The sequence below is a fragment of the Arvicola amphibius genome, chromosome 1 (genome assembly GCF_903992535.2).
Source record: "Arvicola amphibius chromosome 1, mArvAmp1.2, whole genome shotgun sequence".
Classification (NCBI taxonomy): Eukaryota; Metazoa; Chordata; class Mammalia; order Rodentia; family Cricetidae; genus Arvicola; species Arvicola amphibius.
The window spans coordinates 183,787,128-183,804,464 of NC_052047.1; the positions used below are offsets into that span (position 1 = coordinate 183,787,128).

The 17,337-nt window shown below is 39.1% G+C and overlaps 1 protein-coding gene and 1 pseudogene across 1 annotated transcript in view; one reads left to right on the forward strand and one right to left on the reverse strand.

The window, feature by feature from the left end:
* Positions 1-3,222: 3,222 nt before the first annotated feature.
* Positions 3,223-17,337, reverse strand: part of Erlin1 (ER lipid raft associated 1) — a 42,346-nt gene continuing 28,231 nt past the window's right edge. The window contains exons 10-12 of the mRNA XM_038321716.2: positions 10,448-10,537; positions 9,005-9,084; positions 3,223-5,446 (exon numbers count right to left, since the gene is read on the reverse strand). Of these exons, the coding sequence (XP_038177644.1) occupies positions 5,225-5,446; positions 9,005-9,084; positions 10,448-10,537 (392 nt within the window). The 3' untranslated portion in view covers positions 3,223-5,224. The remainder of the gene's footprint in view (positions 5,447-9,004; positions 9,085-10,447; positions 10,538-17,337) is intronic.
* Positions 7,035-7,737, forward strand: LOC119820197 (annotated as a pseudogene).

Genomic DNA, 17,337 nt, shown 5'->3' on the forward strand with positions numbered 1-17,337 from the left:
CAACTTAACTAGTTAAATAACTGCTCATCCATTTTCCTGGCCTTTTTTAGACTATGTGCCCTCTGAAATTGCCCCTAAACTCTGAGCATCCACTGTCCTAATTGCTCCAATGAACAAGGTTAAGGAGTGTGGTAAAGACCTAGATCTATGGTATAGCTCAGGGCTTTACTTCGCTACTTGGTTTTATTTTTTGAAACAGGGTTTCTCTGTGTAGCCCTGGCTGTCCTGGAACTCATTCTATACACCAGGCTGGCCTCAGACACATAGAGATCTGCCTGCCTCTGCTTCTTGAGTGCTGGGGTTAAAGGTGTACAGCACCACTGAGCTTACTTGGCTACTTGTTATTCATGTGTTTTTGGGGTCAAGTGACCCTTCTGAACCCCAGCTGTAGGATGATAGCAGAACCTCTTAAGGTTGTGAGGATTCAAAGAGAATACCTGCAGTGGGGACCTGTAATAGTAAAGAGAAACTGCCATTGACAGGGACTTGCAGAGAGAGGGACCTCATGCTTCCTGATATTAATGAGGCAAGAGTCTAGAAAATTGCATTTTAAAATCTAACACATTACTTTCCCAGTGCTTCAAACACATTGTATAATCACTATTTTCAGCTGGCTGTCTTCCATCCATCCTTTGAAATGGCTCAAATCACACACTGTTTCCTAGAAACCAACAGATTCTATTGATCTTCACTGATCTTGCCATGTTACTCAACACTACTATTCTTGACATACCTGCCCCACCTCCTAAATTACATGCCTTTCTTTGCTGCTTTAGCAGCACAGGAGGTACCTGACACTTATGTGAGAATGCATTTTTCAACATTAAAAAACAGAAATAATTTTAAAATGAATTAATAAACAATGGCAAAGAGATAATATATGGTTATCATATTCCCTTTTGTGCCGTAACAGTATCTGAAACTGGGTAATTTATAACCAATATAAATTAATTGGCTCTTGGTAAGAGACTATGAAGTTAGCTGAACTTCTACCAGTGCTTCAGCAAACACTGGTTTTTCTGTTGCCATTCTTTATAGGTGCTAGGCTAAGGATTCTTCAAATCCCTAAGTTCTGCTTTCTTTTAATATCCCATTTCTATCTATATCATTTTCCCCCTTGTACTTTGCCATCTACAGCTGAAAGAAGTCATGCAGCTGCTTCAAGATTATAGACCGAAATGTCCTCAAATAGGGTGGGGAGTAGTTACTGCTAGAGTATTACTCACATGTGCTGGGATCTGGGTTCAGTCCCCTGCATAACAAAGGAGATTTCTTCCACTAGGTATCTTGAGAACAATCTTAAGATTCATCCTGTAGAATGCCTTGTCACAGATACAATGACCTTCTTCTCAGCTTGGAACAATGCTAACCTTTACTCCAGTTCTCAACACTTAGTTCCTGTTTCTGCTTCCTCAGAACAGTCTTGGGCATCCCATTTGTGGTATCTTAAAACTCACTTTCCCTACAGCTCCCCTTGCTATGCCCTCGTGACAACTTCCTCTGACACTCTGCTTACAGGCAACCCAGGCTGTTCCTAGCCTGCCTCTCCAAATGCCTCTACTAATTACTCAATTCCAAAACTATGTCCACATTTTCAGATGCTTACTTATTACAGGAACGCCCCCACTCCTCCGGAACCAACTTCTCGTTGTTCATCTTGCGCTGCTATAAAAGAAATGTTGTAGCCTGGGTAATTTCTGACAGGTAGAAATCTCCGACTATTCTGGAGGCTGGAAATCTAAAATTGAGTACAATGCCTGGTGAATACCTTCTCCATCTATCATATCATAGCAAAAAGCAGAATGTAGGAAACAAGAGGGTGAGAAGGGAAAAGGGAAGGAGGGAGGGAGCAGCATACACATGGAGACAAAAAAAATGAACTCATTACTTAGTCTCCTCTCTGGGCTCTCTCTCAACACTGGTGACTGGAGGCTGTTTCCCCCCCCCCCCCCCCGTCTCTCTCTCTCTTTACACAATGAAACTGATCAAGTTTTGAGGATCAATCACCGTCTCAGGGGTTAGTAATAGATACAACCCCCAGGCAACAACAGAGTCACAGTCACTGCCCTCCGCCTAGGTTCTTATGTCATAATAGACTCTAAGCAGGTCATGAGGCAGGATGCATGCTTATGCAGGTTAAATGAAAAATGCTAACTCTGAGCACACAGTTCAGGGTGAACTCTCTGAAACGATGAAGAATCATTAGGAGTGAGCAAAGGAGAGCTGGTACCACCAGAGAGGAAAAGAAAACCAGGACAGAACAAAGGGAAATCATATTCATGGACCTTAGAGGTGAGTGGCGTTTCCGGGAAGGCCGTCAGGGCCAGATTATAAAGCTCCTCACCTGCATACACTGGCACTGGGTTTAATCATTTAAGAGCAAGTAGAACTCACAACTGTTAATTCACACTTTCTTGCTGGAGTAGGAAGAATTCATCTCAACTGCCAAAGCTTATAGGATAACAAGTTCAAATTGGCAGCCGCAGCTTCTTGGTCTGTGGCAGCTAATGCGGGAGACTCTGGGATGAATTCCAGAAGCAGAGGGAAGAGACTCCCTCCCGGGGTCTCCCACCTGCTCTCTGCTAGTCCAACTGTCTGCACCAGCCGGCTCCCAACCCGGACTCTGGTAACCACAGCACCACTTACGGCGTACACAGCTGCCCCTCCCTGTAATGTAAAACTGTTTTCCTTCTAGTACAGGCTCTAAGGGGCACAATGACTGTGTTCCTTCTTCAATGCCCTGCTCCTGACTTATCCCACAAACAATAGCAACGTTTATCAAATTCTAGGAGTCAAGAAAAAGTGAAAATGTTACTGAAAAATTTTACTTGGTAGGCATTATTTTGGAAAAAGTATAAACCTCTACAGTTAAGCTAAATCAGCAAACAAACTTGCTCTATAGTTGAAATGGGCAAGGCAGTCTTAGAAGCATGTTTTTTTTTAAATTTATTTATTTATTATGTATACAATATTCTGTCTGTGTGTATGTCTGCAGGCCAGAAGAGGGCACCAGATCTCATTACAGATGGTTGTGAGCCACCATGTGGTTGCTGGGAATTGAACTCAGGACCTTTGGAAGAGCAGGCAATGCTCTTAACCACTGAGCCATCTCTCTCCAGCCCAGAAACATGTTTTTTTTTTAAAAAAAAAAAAAAAAAAAAAAAAAAAAAACAGAAAAGCATGAAGTCAAATGGGGAAAACACAATACACACACACAGTCAATGATAGGAAAATAATTTTATTTAGATTCTTATTTTTAAAAACATAGTTTTCACATATAAATTTAGACTTAAAGATTACAGTGTATATTTACCAAAAGGAACATCCCTGAAGGATGGCCAGACTTAGTTCACTGAGTGGGCACAGGGAAGCTCACTCCATAGGGAGCTCAAGTGGAATTGCTTTCTTTAATCTTTCACAATGGCACTTCCCTGTTCCTCAACCCGGCCAACATGACCTGTGGCCGCTAAGACACCTACAGCCATCACTTTGGGGCAACAGCATTTCACTAATGGGAATAGAAAACATCTCTAGAAATGAAAGCACAAAGCTCAATGATCCAGATATCCCACAACAATCATTATTTATCTGCAGCAACAACATGACAGGTGTATTTATATAGTTCAAAAATTTTTGTAATGAGGGTTCAAGAACACAAAATTCATTTAAGTGTAATTAATATAATTAAATGAGAAAGATTATTTTTTCCATATTACAAATGCCTCTACACTATAAGGCCTAGGGGAAAGACCCATTCAAACCTGGGCTTTCCTTTTCCAATAAAATGTTTGGCACAACCTTTCAGCTGTTGTGAGATAAACAGCTGAGAGGTTTCAGGAAGTGGGCCCATTGCACTTCTGCCTGGCTTCAACACAGTACACACAAGAGCTGTCAACAGGCTTGGCAGACTCAGGTCTACCTGTGCAGCATAAAGTTCCAGGAAAGTTAATGTGATGGGGAAAAGAGGTCTGGATGAAGTAGATCTCCTATAGCCACAGGTTAACTTTGTCACTGTCTCATGGAAAATAAATTCAATGGCTGCCCAGAAGTCAATGGAATTCTGATCTCTAGAGTGAAAGTTGGAAAAGCAACTTTGATATCAACATCACAGGTCAAAGGGGAAAGACAAAGATGACCAGAGATGCTTTCAAGGTTACTTTTGGTTTCACACTTTGTGAACTACTTTAAGGAGAATCAGTGTGTTAGCAACCACGGCATCCATAAAACCTTGGCCTTTAGAAAGGAGTGCTGGAGCAAATGAATGTACCCCAAATCCAGTTTTAAAATACAAACTTCCTGCAATTATGACATAATACTGTGCAGCAAATTAGGAATTGCACACTGCTCCTCTGTCTGGTTAAAGCCTTGTCCCAGCTTTGGAGAGTCACGAGGTGACCTCTAAGCAGTTGTCTGTGGCTAAAACCAGGCACTTTCATGGCACTGGGCCAGAGCAGTGATGTGGGCACCATCACCCAATGGAGCAAACACAGCGCCCACAGCTTTGGTGCAGTGCAGGTTTTGTCTCCCTTAAATTTCAGCTGCTTTCTCTATCTCTGAGTTTACTAATGAAATAAACTAGTGATCAGAAATCTCTGTGAGAATCCTCTGGTTGGGTGGCAAAGTGCATGTCCCTGCAGGCCACCAACCTGACTGTAGGAAAACAGAACGGGACACTTTGTATCAAGTAAATGGTTGCTCAACTGGAAGATCATTTCCTAGGACTCCAGAGGCCTGGCTGTTAATCACACGGAGGAATGCTGGGCCTGGACTTTAGAGAGAGCCTGGCCCCAAATGCCAGCAGTCTTATTTAATTTACCATCTTCTGGGGTCTTTTCTCTGGCCTCCCAGCTCTTGAATGTCTAAGCGCATGTCCCCAGGGACCAATGTAAACATTATTCAATAGACCTCAGCTTTTAAAAGAAACACAGCTTGTTACATAGTGTCTGACATTCCAGTGCAGGCAGTATCTAAGAGTTACTTTCCCTCGCTCACGAGTACCGGTTTACAAAGGAGCACATACAGGATACTTGATAAAACTGTGGCTGAAAAGACCACTTGAGTGCCAGACAGCTGGTCCTGTCCTGCAGCGCTGGCAAACCAGGACTATGACAAGAGTCCTAACAGAGCACAAATTCTCTGTGAATCGGAGAGTCCATATAACCACTGTTCCCACTTAGCCCCTTGGGTCACACTTTGATATGGGAGAGCATTTCTACCTCTTGCATCAACCTGTGTTCTCCTTGTTTTGGACGGGGCTCTCTCCAGAGGGTTCAAGAGTTTCCTCAGGGGGAAGGGAGCTTTCTCTTCCAGTCCTAACATCAGAATATTTCAAAGCACAAGAGGAGTCCACGAACATGTTAGGGATGTTGCTGCCAAAGTAGATCTTACTGTTAGAAGCAATGGCCTGATATTTCTTGAGTTCCAGATACTCCGGGGTCAGTTTGTGCTGTGTGGGGCAAACAAGATCAAAGGAGTTAGAATAGTTTGGTGCAATAGCCATCTCTTTTCTCTAACACCATTTCTCCAGCTGCTCTGCCTTACGAGTAACATGATCCAACTCGGAATGTTTGCCAGTGATCCTATTTCATTGTGGAGTGTGCTGTCCTCCTAACAGCTAAGTCCTCAACTAAAATTCCTTTAACAAGCTCCCATTTTAAGGCAGATTAAGCTGTATGTTTTAAAAAATAGACTGGGGATTAAATAATACGTATTTCTTTTGTGGTTTATTAAATGCTTTACATGCATTTTCTATTTCATGTAGCTTTCCTCAATCAGAACCAACACAGTACTTCTACTGATTCTCTTGAGAGAGGTACACAAGTCACCACATCAGTATTAGGGCTTGCATGCAAAAGCCTAGGTTCACAATTGTATAACTAGATGTTTTAGTGACTCAATTTTTTTGACCAAATTTGAGAATTGGAATATGTCAAGCAATCACCTAATCTAGCATCTTGCCTTTATCCAGAAATTGGCTGTTTAAATTATTTGTGGTAAGACGGATGTTTGTCAACCACCAGAACTGCTTCTACCAACATTTAATTTTTGAAACAGGACCTCACATATCTTAGGTTGACCTCAAACTTGCTTGTAGCTAAGGATGACCTTGAACTTTTAGTATTCCTGATTTTACCACCAGATTACTGGGAGTCCAGACGTCTGTCACCAGACCCAGGTTTATGTGGTGTTGGGAGACCAAATCTAGAACCCAGCACGCTAGCCAAGAACTCTGCCAACTGAGTTACATTACAACTCGTTGTTCCCAGAATATACGCTCTCTATGTCCCCAGGAACATCTTAGTAACCCCCTCTTTGTCTTGAGTCTTTCTTGTCTTCTGTAGTGACAGAGCACTTGCTTTGCACTTTAACATCTTTCAGTCCCTGCATCTCCACCTTCCAGATGATTCACATCTTCTGCCAAAACACTGCATGTAAATCTAGTCATACTGTACAACTACATTTCTTCTTAAAGCCCTTTACAAGTGATCTGAGTGGCATTTCTCTAAACAGCATAAAATGATGACCCTTTTCAGGCTAAGTTTGATCTTAATAGTAAAGTCTTTTATTTTAAAAACGGCACTCTATTTTTGTTTATATGTATGTTTGTGTATGTACATGTGTAGATAGCTGTAAGGACAGAAGATAAAAGAGTCTGACTTTCCAGAGCTGAAATTGTGAGTCACCCAATGTGGGTGCTGGAAACTGAACTCTGGGCCCCTCTGAAGAGAAGCAAGCACTCTTGGACACTGAGCCGTCTCTTCAACCCCAGTTAAGAAGGTCCTGATGCTTCTCTCTGGCCAAATTCTTCTACTGTCAATTTGAACTCTTAGAGGTATGAATTTCTCATCTTGCTTTTATCTTGACAAAATTCCATTCTGTTTCTTCTGATATCTGTTTCTAAATTTATACTGGTTTCCAAAGTTCTGACAATTTACATTCTACCAACCTATTATTTCTTCTAATTTGTGTCTTTCCTTTCTAAATAGATTTTTATCCTTCAAATTGCAGGATCTATTTAGCAATCTCAATATCACATGAGGAAATGTGTGTTAGGAGAAGGCATTAAAACAGCAAGTACTCTAGGTGCGACGCAGGAAGGGCCAGGGATTCAAATGTACCATAATACACCAGACCATCTTCAACATGAAAAGTATCTTGTACTTCGCTGGGAAGATCGTGCTAGGCAGGACAGAAAAGTGAGCAAAGATGAATATAAGAGGCTCTTGGAGAAGACTGACAGGAGAGAGAAAAAAGGATGGGAATCCAGTGCTGCCACTCAAATGGAAGCTTCTGCGGCAAAGGGACCACAAGGTGAACTTGAAGTCCGAGCTTGGGAAGGCAACTGTCATTACCAAGACGACCCCACATTCTGAAATGGGAGGCTACTAACTGCAATGCCTACGGCTGTGTGGTGAAGTATTCCATCAATTTCCTGATCACATTAATGGAAAGCGACATCCACAAAGCCTGGGTGTGACTGTGTGTGTGTGGATCAGGTGAAGAACATTCTCTGGTCAACAACAAGATAGAAGAGAAGCAGAAAGACTATGATTTTGAGGAAAGGTTGGAGGAACTTAGAGAAAAGGAAATCCAAAGCACACAAGAAAGAACAACAAAAGGAGAAAAGGCGGTCCGAGGAGGACTTGACGTCTGAGGAGGATGAGATGGCAGCTGTGATCTCTGGCTTTGGCTCCACCAAGAAGAGTTACTGAGGCGTTCTCTTTGGCCTATACTGGACCTGAGTATATGCTGGGGGGGGGGGGGGGGCGGGGTGGGTGGGTCACTTCTTTTTTAGGTACTTGAGAGTGTCCTTAAGAGTGTTAATGGGCAGGGCTAGAGGGTGGGTGTTTGTGGTTTCCCTTTGTTGGGAGAGGGCACAGGATGTCGATGTGATGCTGTGGCATATTTTGTCAGCCTCACTATGTTACTGGAGTCACAGAATCTCTGCCCATCTGTGTTCCAAAGACCTCCCTCTTTGAGGCTGCTTTCCCTAAATTCCCCTACATCTTTCCCTCTTCATCTATCCAACCTCTTGGCTGAACATTCTCCTTTTTCCTGTGTTGCTTTTGTTTTAATCTTTACTCTTGTTCAGCTTGCAACAGAAGGGCTATCTGGGTCTCCAGTCCACAGGTGCTGGCGTATGCTTGCCCAGCTCATCCTCCTGTCCTGCCCAGCAGTTCTCCAGCCACCTGTGCATGCATGTGACTTCTGCCTGGGTCAATGTGTGTATGGGTATGTGTGCATGATTTGTCACAAAGAGGAGACCTGAGATACAATCTCAAAGCATTGCTGTCCTGGGACCTAATGATCTTGGGTTCTCAGTGCATGTACCAGAAAATTAAATGGGATGAGTGTTTGGTGTGGCTTGCATCTGTTGAATTTTAAACCTTGTTTCTTCTGTTTTACTTCGCTGAAGATTTCTGTTTTTGTCTTCCTTGGAAATAGGTTGTTCTTGTTTGATGCAAAAAAAAAAAAAAAAAAAATGAAAACAACAAAACAACCCTAAAACCAAGCAAACCAACTCTGGAGACCCTGGTTCTCACTGCTCAACATATACAATACATGACACTGACTAGGGAAAAAAAGAAAAAGTATCTCACCCCCAAACTGCAAGTATGTCTCTGATGGGAAACCCTCTTCTAAGTTCAGTTTCTATCCTAAAAAGCTACCAATCAGGAAAGCTAGTTTAAACGACTTTCCCTCTTTCCCTGCCATTCTCTCAAAAGATCTTCAACTTTTCAGAGCCCCTACTTACAGTACAAATGAACAGTTTTGTGACATATGACCTGTGCTTAAGCATTATCTTTATCTTTATTCCAGCTTGTTACTTTTATAAATTCCCCACCCCCAACCAATGGGTATATGTGTCTTGCTAAATAACTGGTTGATGATGGGTTGGCCACTACCTTTTTCTGACACTGACTACAATTACTTCTACTGCAGTAGAGCCCATGAAAAGCGAATGCAAACCAGTCAATGGGGAAGTGGCATGTGAAGCAGTCACCTTGTTTGAAGTGGCGTATTTGTGCGCAGCGTAATACTCAGCATCTGCTTTCGCCTTCTCTCGGGCCAGGAATGCAGCATCTAGCAAATAAGAGTCATGACAAGCTTGAAACAAAGCAAACTGTCACTCTACTTGCTTATCTGGGTAAGAGTACCTTTCATACTGCTTAATATTTCAATTGTTGGTCTTTAAGTTATAATATCAACAATTTTCAAAATCTCAATCCTCAGGACAGCTCCTTTTCAAGGAGAATATGTTCATCATTGTTAAACAACAACTTTTTGAGTTCACTCATTTTCTGCTCTAAGTGGTTGCTTTTTCTTCTATCCCCCTCCAACTTCCCATCACCCAAAGCCTTAGCCGCCATCCAGGCAGGATTCAGGCAAAATAACCACATCTAAACATAAAAGCTCCACTATATATATATATATATATATATATATATATATATATATATATTTGGTTTTTCGAGACAGGGTTTCTCTGTAGCTTTGGAGTCCACTATATTTATTGCATTATTTGCATCCTCACCAAATTTAATCTGAAATCAGTTAGTACAGTTGTATATAAGTATCCTCAAGACTGTGATCTATCAAAGAGCATCAACATTAGCATATGCAAGGCTCTGAGTTCAATAGCAAACACATCACTATGTGATTACACAGTTTCAGATTTTCAATTACAACAGGACCATATCTTTTCCCCAGCTAATTTGTTGTTACTACTGTTGACATGTGACAAACTGGTGGTGGTTAAGTTTATTATTTTGAACATTAAAAAAGTATTTTAAATTGTGTGTGTGTGTGTGCCCGTGCGCCACTATGAAAACAGTACCTCTAGAGGCCAAAAGAAGCCATTTGATCTCCTGGAGCTGCAGTTACAGACAATGAAGACTACCTGACATGCGTGCATCTGCAAAATTAGTATGTGTCTTTAACCAATGAGCTATCTCCCCTGCCCTTACCTTGCACATTCTAGTTTTTTTTTTTTCATTTTATTTTATGTATATGGTATTTTACCTGCATGTATCTCTGTGTATACAAGAAGGTGTTGGATCGCCCTGGGACTGAAATTTTAAACAGTTGTGAGCTATCATGTAGGTTTGGGGATTGAACCTGATCCTCTAGAACAGTCAGTGCTCTGACTCAGCCATCTCTCCAGATCCCTGTTTGATTTCTCAAAAAATTTTGAGGAATTCTTATACTTCATCAGAGACTAGAGTGAGAGTTTTAGTCTCCATTGTAGAAAGGAAATGAAAGGTTAAGCTACTAGATCACAGCCTAAAGAAAGAGCTAGATTATAAAGTGTTTTGTTTATTGTCTAGAGTATCAGGCTAGCTACTTCTTCCAGACCAGAATACCCTACGGCTTTCCCCCACAAGACAATAAAGAACTGGTCCTGAGGCAGAGAGGCAGTCCAGGACACTCAGAACTTCATCCTTACCTTCAATCTCAGAAATGCGCTTTTCAGTTTCTTTTTCCATCACCTTCTGCTGAAACCGAATTTTTGCCACTTGTGCAATCTTCTCTGCCTCTATAACATAACAAAGAAACATACTCAGAATCAGCAGTACATGGTCTAACATTAATTACATGTGGCTTTATGGCTAACAGTTTCCGAGGTTTTATCTGTTCTAGAAATAACTCAAGAGAGGAGGAATTCCTTTCTTTCTCTAATGTCCTATGTTGGTAGTGCAAGCTTTATGGGAAGGTTACAAAAGGTTAACAGTGTCAGTCTTCCATGAGACTATAAAGCAATGGTTCACAAACTAATGGTAAAAAAAGGGTACAAAAATGGAGCAATACAAACTCACGGCAACATAGGACAACCATATAAAGTGGCATGAGAAAAACAGGATAATGGGAATTAAACCAAGAAGATATTTTGTAGGAAATAATGGACATGATCTGGTAGGGATAAGCCAGAAAACATAACAAAAGATACATAAATATAAATGAAAAAACTACAGCGAGAATACAGAGCCAGACAAGAGAAAACAATAAAGCCTGTGTTGTAAGCTAAACAGTCGAGTTTTAATATATTCTAGGATCTACTAGTAAGTTGCCATCAAGAATATGACATAAGGAAAAGAGTATCAAAGAATGAATAGTCTTACTGATGTAAAGATAAAGCGGAAATTAGTCACTTAAGGAAACAAGTGTTCACAGTGAGCACAGCAGCTGCCACATCCAACTACACAGGAAAACTAAATACTTTTAGTAAACCTTTGTCCAAACCAAAGTCCCCAGGACCAAACAAGAAAGACTAATTACACTTGAAATTCTATCACTGTAATTCTTTAAAAAACACTCTCAATTTTCCTTTCAGCCAAAGATGATGAGGACATGTGATTCTCTATGATCACAGGTTTCTCATCTGAAGATTCAACCAAACGCAGATTGAATATACTCAGAAATTTTAAAAAATGTGTGTACTGAACATGAACATTTTTCTTGCACTGTTCCCTGAATGATGGCAACTATTTACATAGTACTTTAATTTTAACAGGTGTAAATAATCTAGATATGACGTAAAGAATATGACAGAATGTACCTAAGTTAGATGAAACACATTTCATTTTCTTAAACACCTGTAGACCATGGTGTGGAACCCCAAAGGTTCCAAGAGATAATTTAACATATTTTATCTCTAGCTTCTGGCGAAGAACATGTAACAAAAAGGAAAAATTCCAAATAGTTTCATTTTTTTCAGGAGGCAGTATCCTTTAAAATTATCCCAGAACCCAGCATAGAGAGAATCAATCTGTATTACACTAACTTAAAAAAAAAACCTACAGGCTGGACATTTAACAATAAGCATAAGCTCTTACTATATACTACTCTCCATTTCATGGAAAGAAACCAATGAAAAGCATGACCAGACTTGGAGCTCCAGAAAAGTAGTAGACAAATGAGAAAATTCCTTTAAGTAACACCTTAAACTGTTACACAAAACGTAACAAATTTGTCTTTAAATGCACAGCAAGTTTATAAGATAGAATGAAAGTCTTCAAGTGGCACAGCTAAAGAAGAGCTGAGGTTCTATGGCAGCAGTTCTGGGGCGGTTATTCACCACAGAGAGAAGCACTTGGGCAATGCTCCACACAGGACTAGACAAGGCATTGCACATCCCAACTCACTCGAATAAAGCCAAGACCTCTAGAGGCTTCAACTGGAGAGAAACTAAAGAACTCTACCTGCTAGCCCCACGAGAGCTGGAGAACTGAACAAAGCTACTTTCAAAGCAGGAGGATTTTAAAAGCAGAAGAATGACTACCCAAAAAGAATAACTGGTTTGGTGGCAAGTTTGTAATCACATTCAAGAGGCCAAAAATGTATCAGTATTGCCAATATGGTAAGAAAAAATAAATTTAGTTTGTTACAGAACTGTAGGCTCAAGTACCATCGAGGATGAAATGAGAGCATTTTTGACCAAGGAAGACTAAACAAGCTTAGCCTTCACCAGAAAAACAAAACAAGAAAACAACCAACTAGCAGGGAAAAAGTGAACCATCTGAAGCAGAGAAAAAAGTCACACTTTCAAATTGAATGAAATGTTGACTATAAAAGTCATTAGTGCTGAGGAGAGTAAGCAACGACAAGATAGAAACAAGATGAAAACAGATGGCAGAGCAACAGCAGCAGGTGAGACTGGAGAACAGGGATGAGAAAGCATCTCCAAGTATTTTTCCAGAAGAGGATGGAGAATATTATTTACTTTAGATTTTACTGATTCAGATAAACTTAACATTTCACAAGTGATGACTAGTTGTACATTCCAGAAACAGAATGTAAACCTTCCAGTCAAGTAAAAGAAAAAAATGAATAAAGACAACTCACAGTGGAAAAAGAAGTAGAGGAAAAAAATGTGTGGTAAATTGCATATACTTGAGGGATAACATACAAATCTAAATACAGTAGCAACTACAGTAAATATAAAAGGACTAAAACTCACCAGTTAAAAGATTCTCACATTGGATAAGATAACAAAATCCAGCTATATGCTGTTTATAAGAGACACACCTAAAACACAATGACACAGAAAAGTTGAAAGTAAAAGAACGGAAAGATACACCGAGAAATAGCCAAGAGAAATCCAACACAGCTATGTTATCATCAGACAGCGTAAATCTTATGCCACACAATATGTTCAGGGATAAAGAATACTATTATAAACTAGTAGGAAATTGCCTGAGAAATTAACGATCCTGAATTTAAATGCCCTTCATGAGAGAAACTCAAAATAAATAAAAAACTGTAAGTCATTTTTAAGAAATTTTAACACAATGTTCTCAGTAAGCTGATAGTACCAAAAGACAAAAATGAGAAGGACATAGAAGATGCAATCAATCGCCATAAAAACCTGCATCCAACAAATGGGGACTACATCCTCAGCCCTTTCTAAGACAACTAGGGCATTTACAGAAAAAGGCTGCAGAGCAAATTTCAGCACACAACTATCATCCACACAACAGATGTTATCCTTTGTGACACTGAAAAATCAATAAAATGGTCAACTCTCAAAACTCACTGAGCCAAAAACTAAAAAAGGAATACATATAACTCATGGACTAATGATGAAATTATAATGGAAATATCTTAAAGAAACTTGAACACATATAAGCAAAAGAACCACCACCAAATCCCCCAAGACCAAAGCAGTACTCGGAAGGAAATTTATTCTCCTACATGCTTCCACTAAAACCAAACAAACAAAAAACAAAAAGAAAAAAAGAAAAAACTGAAAGTCAATGAATTAAGCATTTAATGTTAATTTTTTAAAAAAAGAACCAATGAGTAAATTCAAAGTATGCAGAAAAAGGAACTAAAAGAATTCACAGAGATAACTAGAAAGAAAGCATAAATCAAGTCAAAACTAAAAAGCAGTTCTATGAAAAATAAGATCAAAACTAATCCAATAAAAAGGAATGTACAACCAAAATACACAAAGGAAGGTAGACTATAGCGGATGTGTTCAAAGCTACAGTGAATTCTGTAAAGCCATTTCCCCATTTGAAGTTATTATATGAATAAGACAATTTTCAACAAAAATAAAATTTCTAAACCTTAAAAAGAAATGAATAACGGAATAAATATATGTAATAGAGAAATGAAATTAGGTTGGATGTTACCAAAGTACAAACAAGTAGCACAAACCATATTAAAGCAAAATGCTTTATGGGTTCCATGAAACCCATGAAAAGAAACAATATATATCATATACAAAAAATGTTCCAGGAAATAAGCGCTCTTCAGGTCGTCCTGAAGTTGGAAGAAACAAAGCACACAACAAAACACAAACTCCTAACCTCAAACAAAATACAAATAAGCAAACGTGATAGAGTTTATAAGAAAAGAAAATGTAAGTAGATCTCACTTGTAAAAATTCGTAAAAAATTATCAGCAAACCTTACAAGAGATTATTGTGAACCTTCCATATCATGACTGGGTGGGTTACTTAATAGAGCAACAAGAAAATCCAGTAATATAACATCTAACAATAGAATCCACCATATTAGTAACTTGAAAATCATATGTTCAATTCAACACACACACACACAAATAACTTAGTTTTAACAGTAATCTCTTTTTTTTGGTTTGCAGAGGGTTTCTCTCTGTAGCTTTGGAGCCTATTCTGGAACTCACTCTGTAGACCAGGTTGGCCTTAAACTCAAAGAGATCCACCTGCCTCTGCCTCTGCCTCTGCCTCCCAAGTGCTAGGATTAAATGTGTGTGCCACCACCACCTGGCTTTAACAATAATTCTTAATAAGGGCTTTTGGCAAGCAAAGAATAAACAGAAGGAAACTTCACTGAATAGTAAACGTTAAGACAGCAACTGTTGCTGGAACTATTTAGAGATAAAACAAAAGTGCCTGCTCCTGTGTATGCTGTATAAAAGGTCAGAGCAGTGAGACAAGAAGAAATGAAGGGTGTGATGTTTATATACAGAAGAAAACGGAATTATTGATATCTAAAGACAACATGATTAATCACAGGGAAACCAAAGACACTGTTAAGAATACTAGCATTTTCAACAAGGCTGCTAACTAAAAACCAATAGCATATCTACCAAAAGAAAAAAAAATTGACAAGCTAGAAAAAGTGCCTTTGTAAAAGAGTCTACTTATTACAGAAACAAAAAACTCTTAAAAAGCTACACAGGAATGAACTGCTTCCCCACCTCCCCTTTTGAGTTAGGGTTTCTCTGTGTAGCCCTGTCTGTCCTGAAAGTTGTTTTGTAGACCAGGCTGGCCACAAACTCAGAGCATCTGCCTGCCTCTGCCTCCTGAGTGCTGGGACTAAAGGAGCATGCCCCCACACCCAGCACCAAGGAAACAAATTTCTAATAAATTTCAGGGACTTTAAGAATATTATACCCCTCCCTGCTTTTCCAGCTTTCATGCATATGTGGGCACATGTGTGTGAGAAAACATGAATGTGGGTGCACAGGCACGTGGAGGCTGAGGCTGAATCAGTGGTCATCTTTGGTGACTCTTCCATTTGTTAAAGTTGGGTCTCTAAATGAACCAAGAGCTTGTCTATAAAGCTAGTCTCGCTAGCCAGCCTGCTCTGAGATTTCCCTACCTTATGAGACTGGGATTAAAAGTGATCCACGGAGCCCACTCTAGATTTTCATGTGTTTCTGGTATTCAAAATTGTAGTCTTTAAGCTTACATTTTACACTCTGAGTCATTTCCCTAATCCTAAATTATGATACTTTTAAAAAGATATTTCTCATAAATAGAAATATGGGATTTGTAAGACTCAGTATCAAATATTTCTATTCTCTCCAAATCAGTGTATATTCAATGCAATTCCAACAAAAATCCCAACAGACTATTTTACGGAATTGAGCTGGTCCTTAAAGTTTCATAACTGAATACAGGGGCTAACTTCAGGAATAATTAAGAATAGTCAACAATTACAACCAATAGGAACAGCTAAGGAAAAAAGTAACAGGGACACTTCAGAATGAGGAGTTAAAACAGAGATCTTAGGATAAAAACAAATTACATGTAATATCTTACTGTATAACATAAATGACATTCAAAAAGAGGAAATAATGAACTAATTAATAATCTGAGATAACTTTATTGTAATTTGAAAAAAGTAAAGCTGAATCTCTGTCACATTAAACATTAATATAAATCCCTTATGGATTAAAGGTCCATACACAAAAAACCCCAGAAATTTAAATACTTTTAATAAAATTGGTACCTGTGGAGGCAAAAGAACTTGTAAACAAGATAAGGCAGAAACCACTGGATTTTTGATGAACTAGACTATGTAAAAATCAAATTTATATAACTCAAAGAAAAGATAATTTGAAGTGCATAAATATGGGGAAGGATCATGACTCAAACATAGAAAGAACACTATAAACCAGCTCAAAAAAGCCATCAAATAACTGGCTTAAGATACTAAAAGCATGTTTTTTTGACGGCTTTTCCCTTAAAGGGAAAAGAAACCCAATAAGCAATTTTACCAATAATCAGAGATATTAGAATTGAAAATGCGTGTTATATTGTCCATCACTGAGCTGACAAAACAGATGTTTGAAGTATGGTAACTCCAAGAGGCGATGAGACATAGAGAAAGGAGAATTCAATACAGCAGGACAGAAACCAGAATACATGCTAAAGACCGACAAGATGGAGGAACCAGGGAGAGAACAGTTTGGCAGCAAGAGCGACCTGAACATATGCACACACTGTGACTCAGCAATTCTGCTCTGAGGAATGTTCTCTACAACAACCTACCCCAAAGTACCTTTCTCCTTGACTTCCAATCTAGTAGGAACCAACAGATTACACATTACAACAAAAATGAATTACTAGAAAAGTAAAATTTAAAACATAACATAAAATTATAAGCTCTAAAATGATTAGATTTGACATTTAAAAAATTAAGTGTGTGAAGATGCTTTAAGATCTTCTTAAATTTTCTCAGTAGTTGGCCTGTTTCATGTGGTTCAGGAAAATAAGCTGGAGACAGGAACTGTCCTATGCCCCCATGCTGAACCAAGACTCTAGGAAAACTCTGCATGTGTGCAGAGACACTGAAAAGGACAGCCACACAGCACACCAAAGTAACACCAACTAGAAAGGAACTCTTCAGCAGTTCACCAGGATGAATTATGTTATAAACTGAAAATTAAGTGGGCTACACTTCAGTACCTACTGGCTTTGCTTACTTTTAAAGGTTTAAGGACATCTGGTTATACAAAGAAGTTTCTGGAATTCTCCACTACACATAATGCTGTCTTGAATTCCCTCATTATCAAATAAGAAATTAAAAAAAAAAAAAAAAAAAAAAAAAACAGAAACAAAAA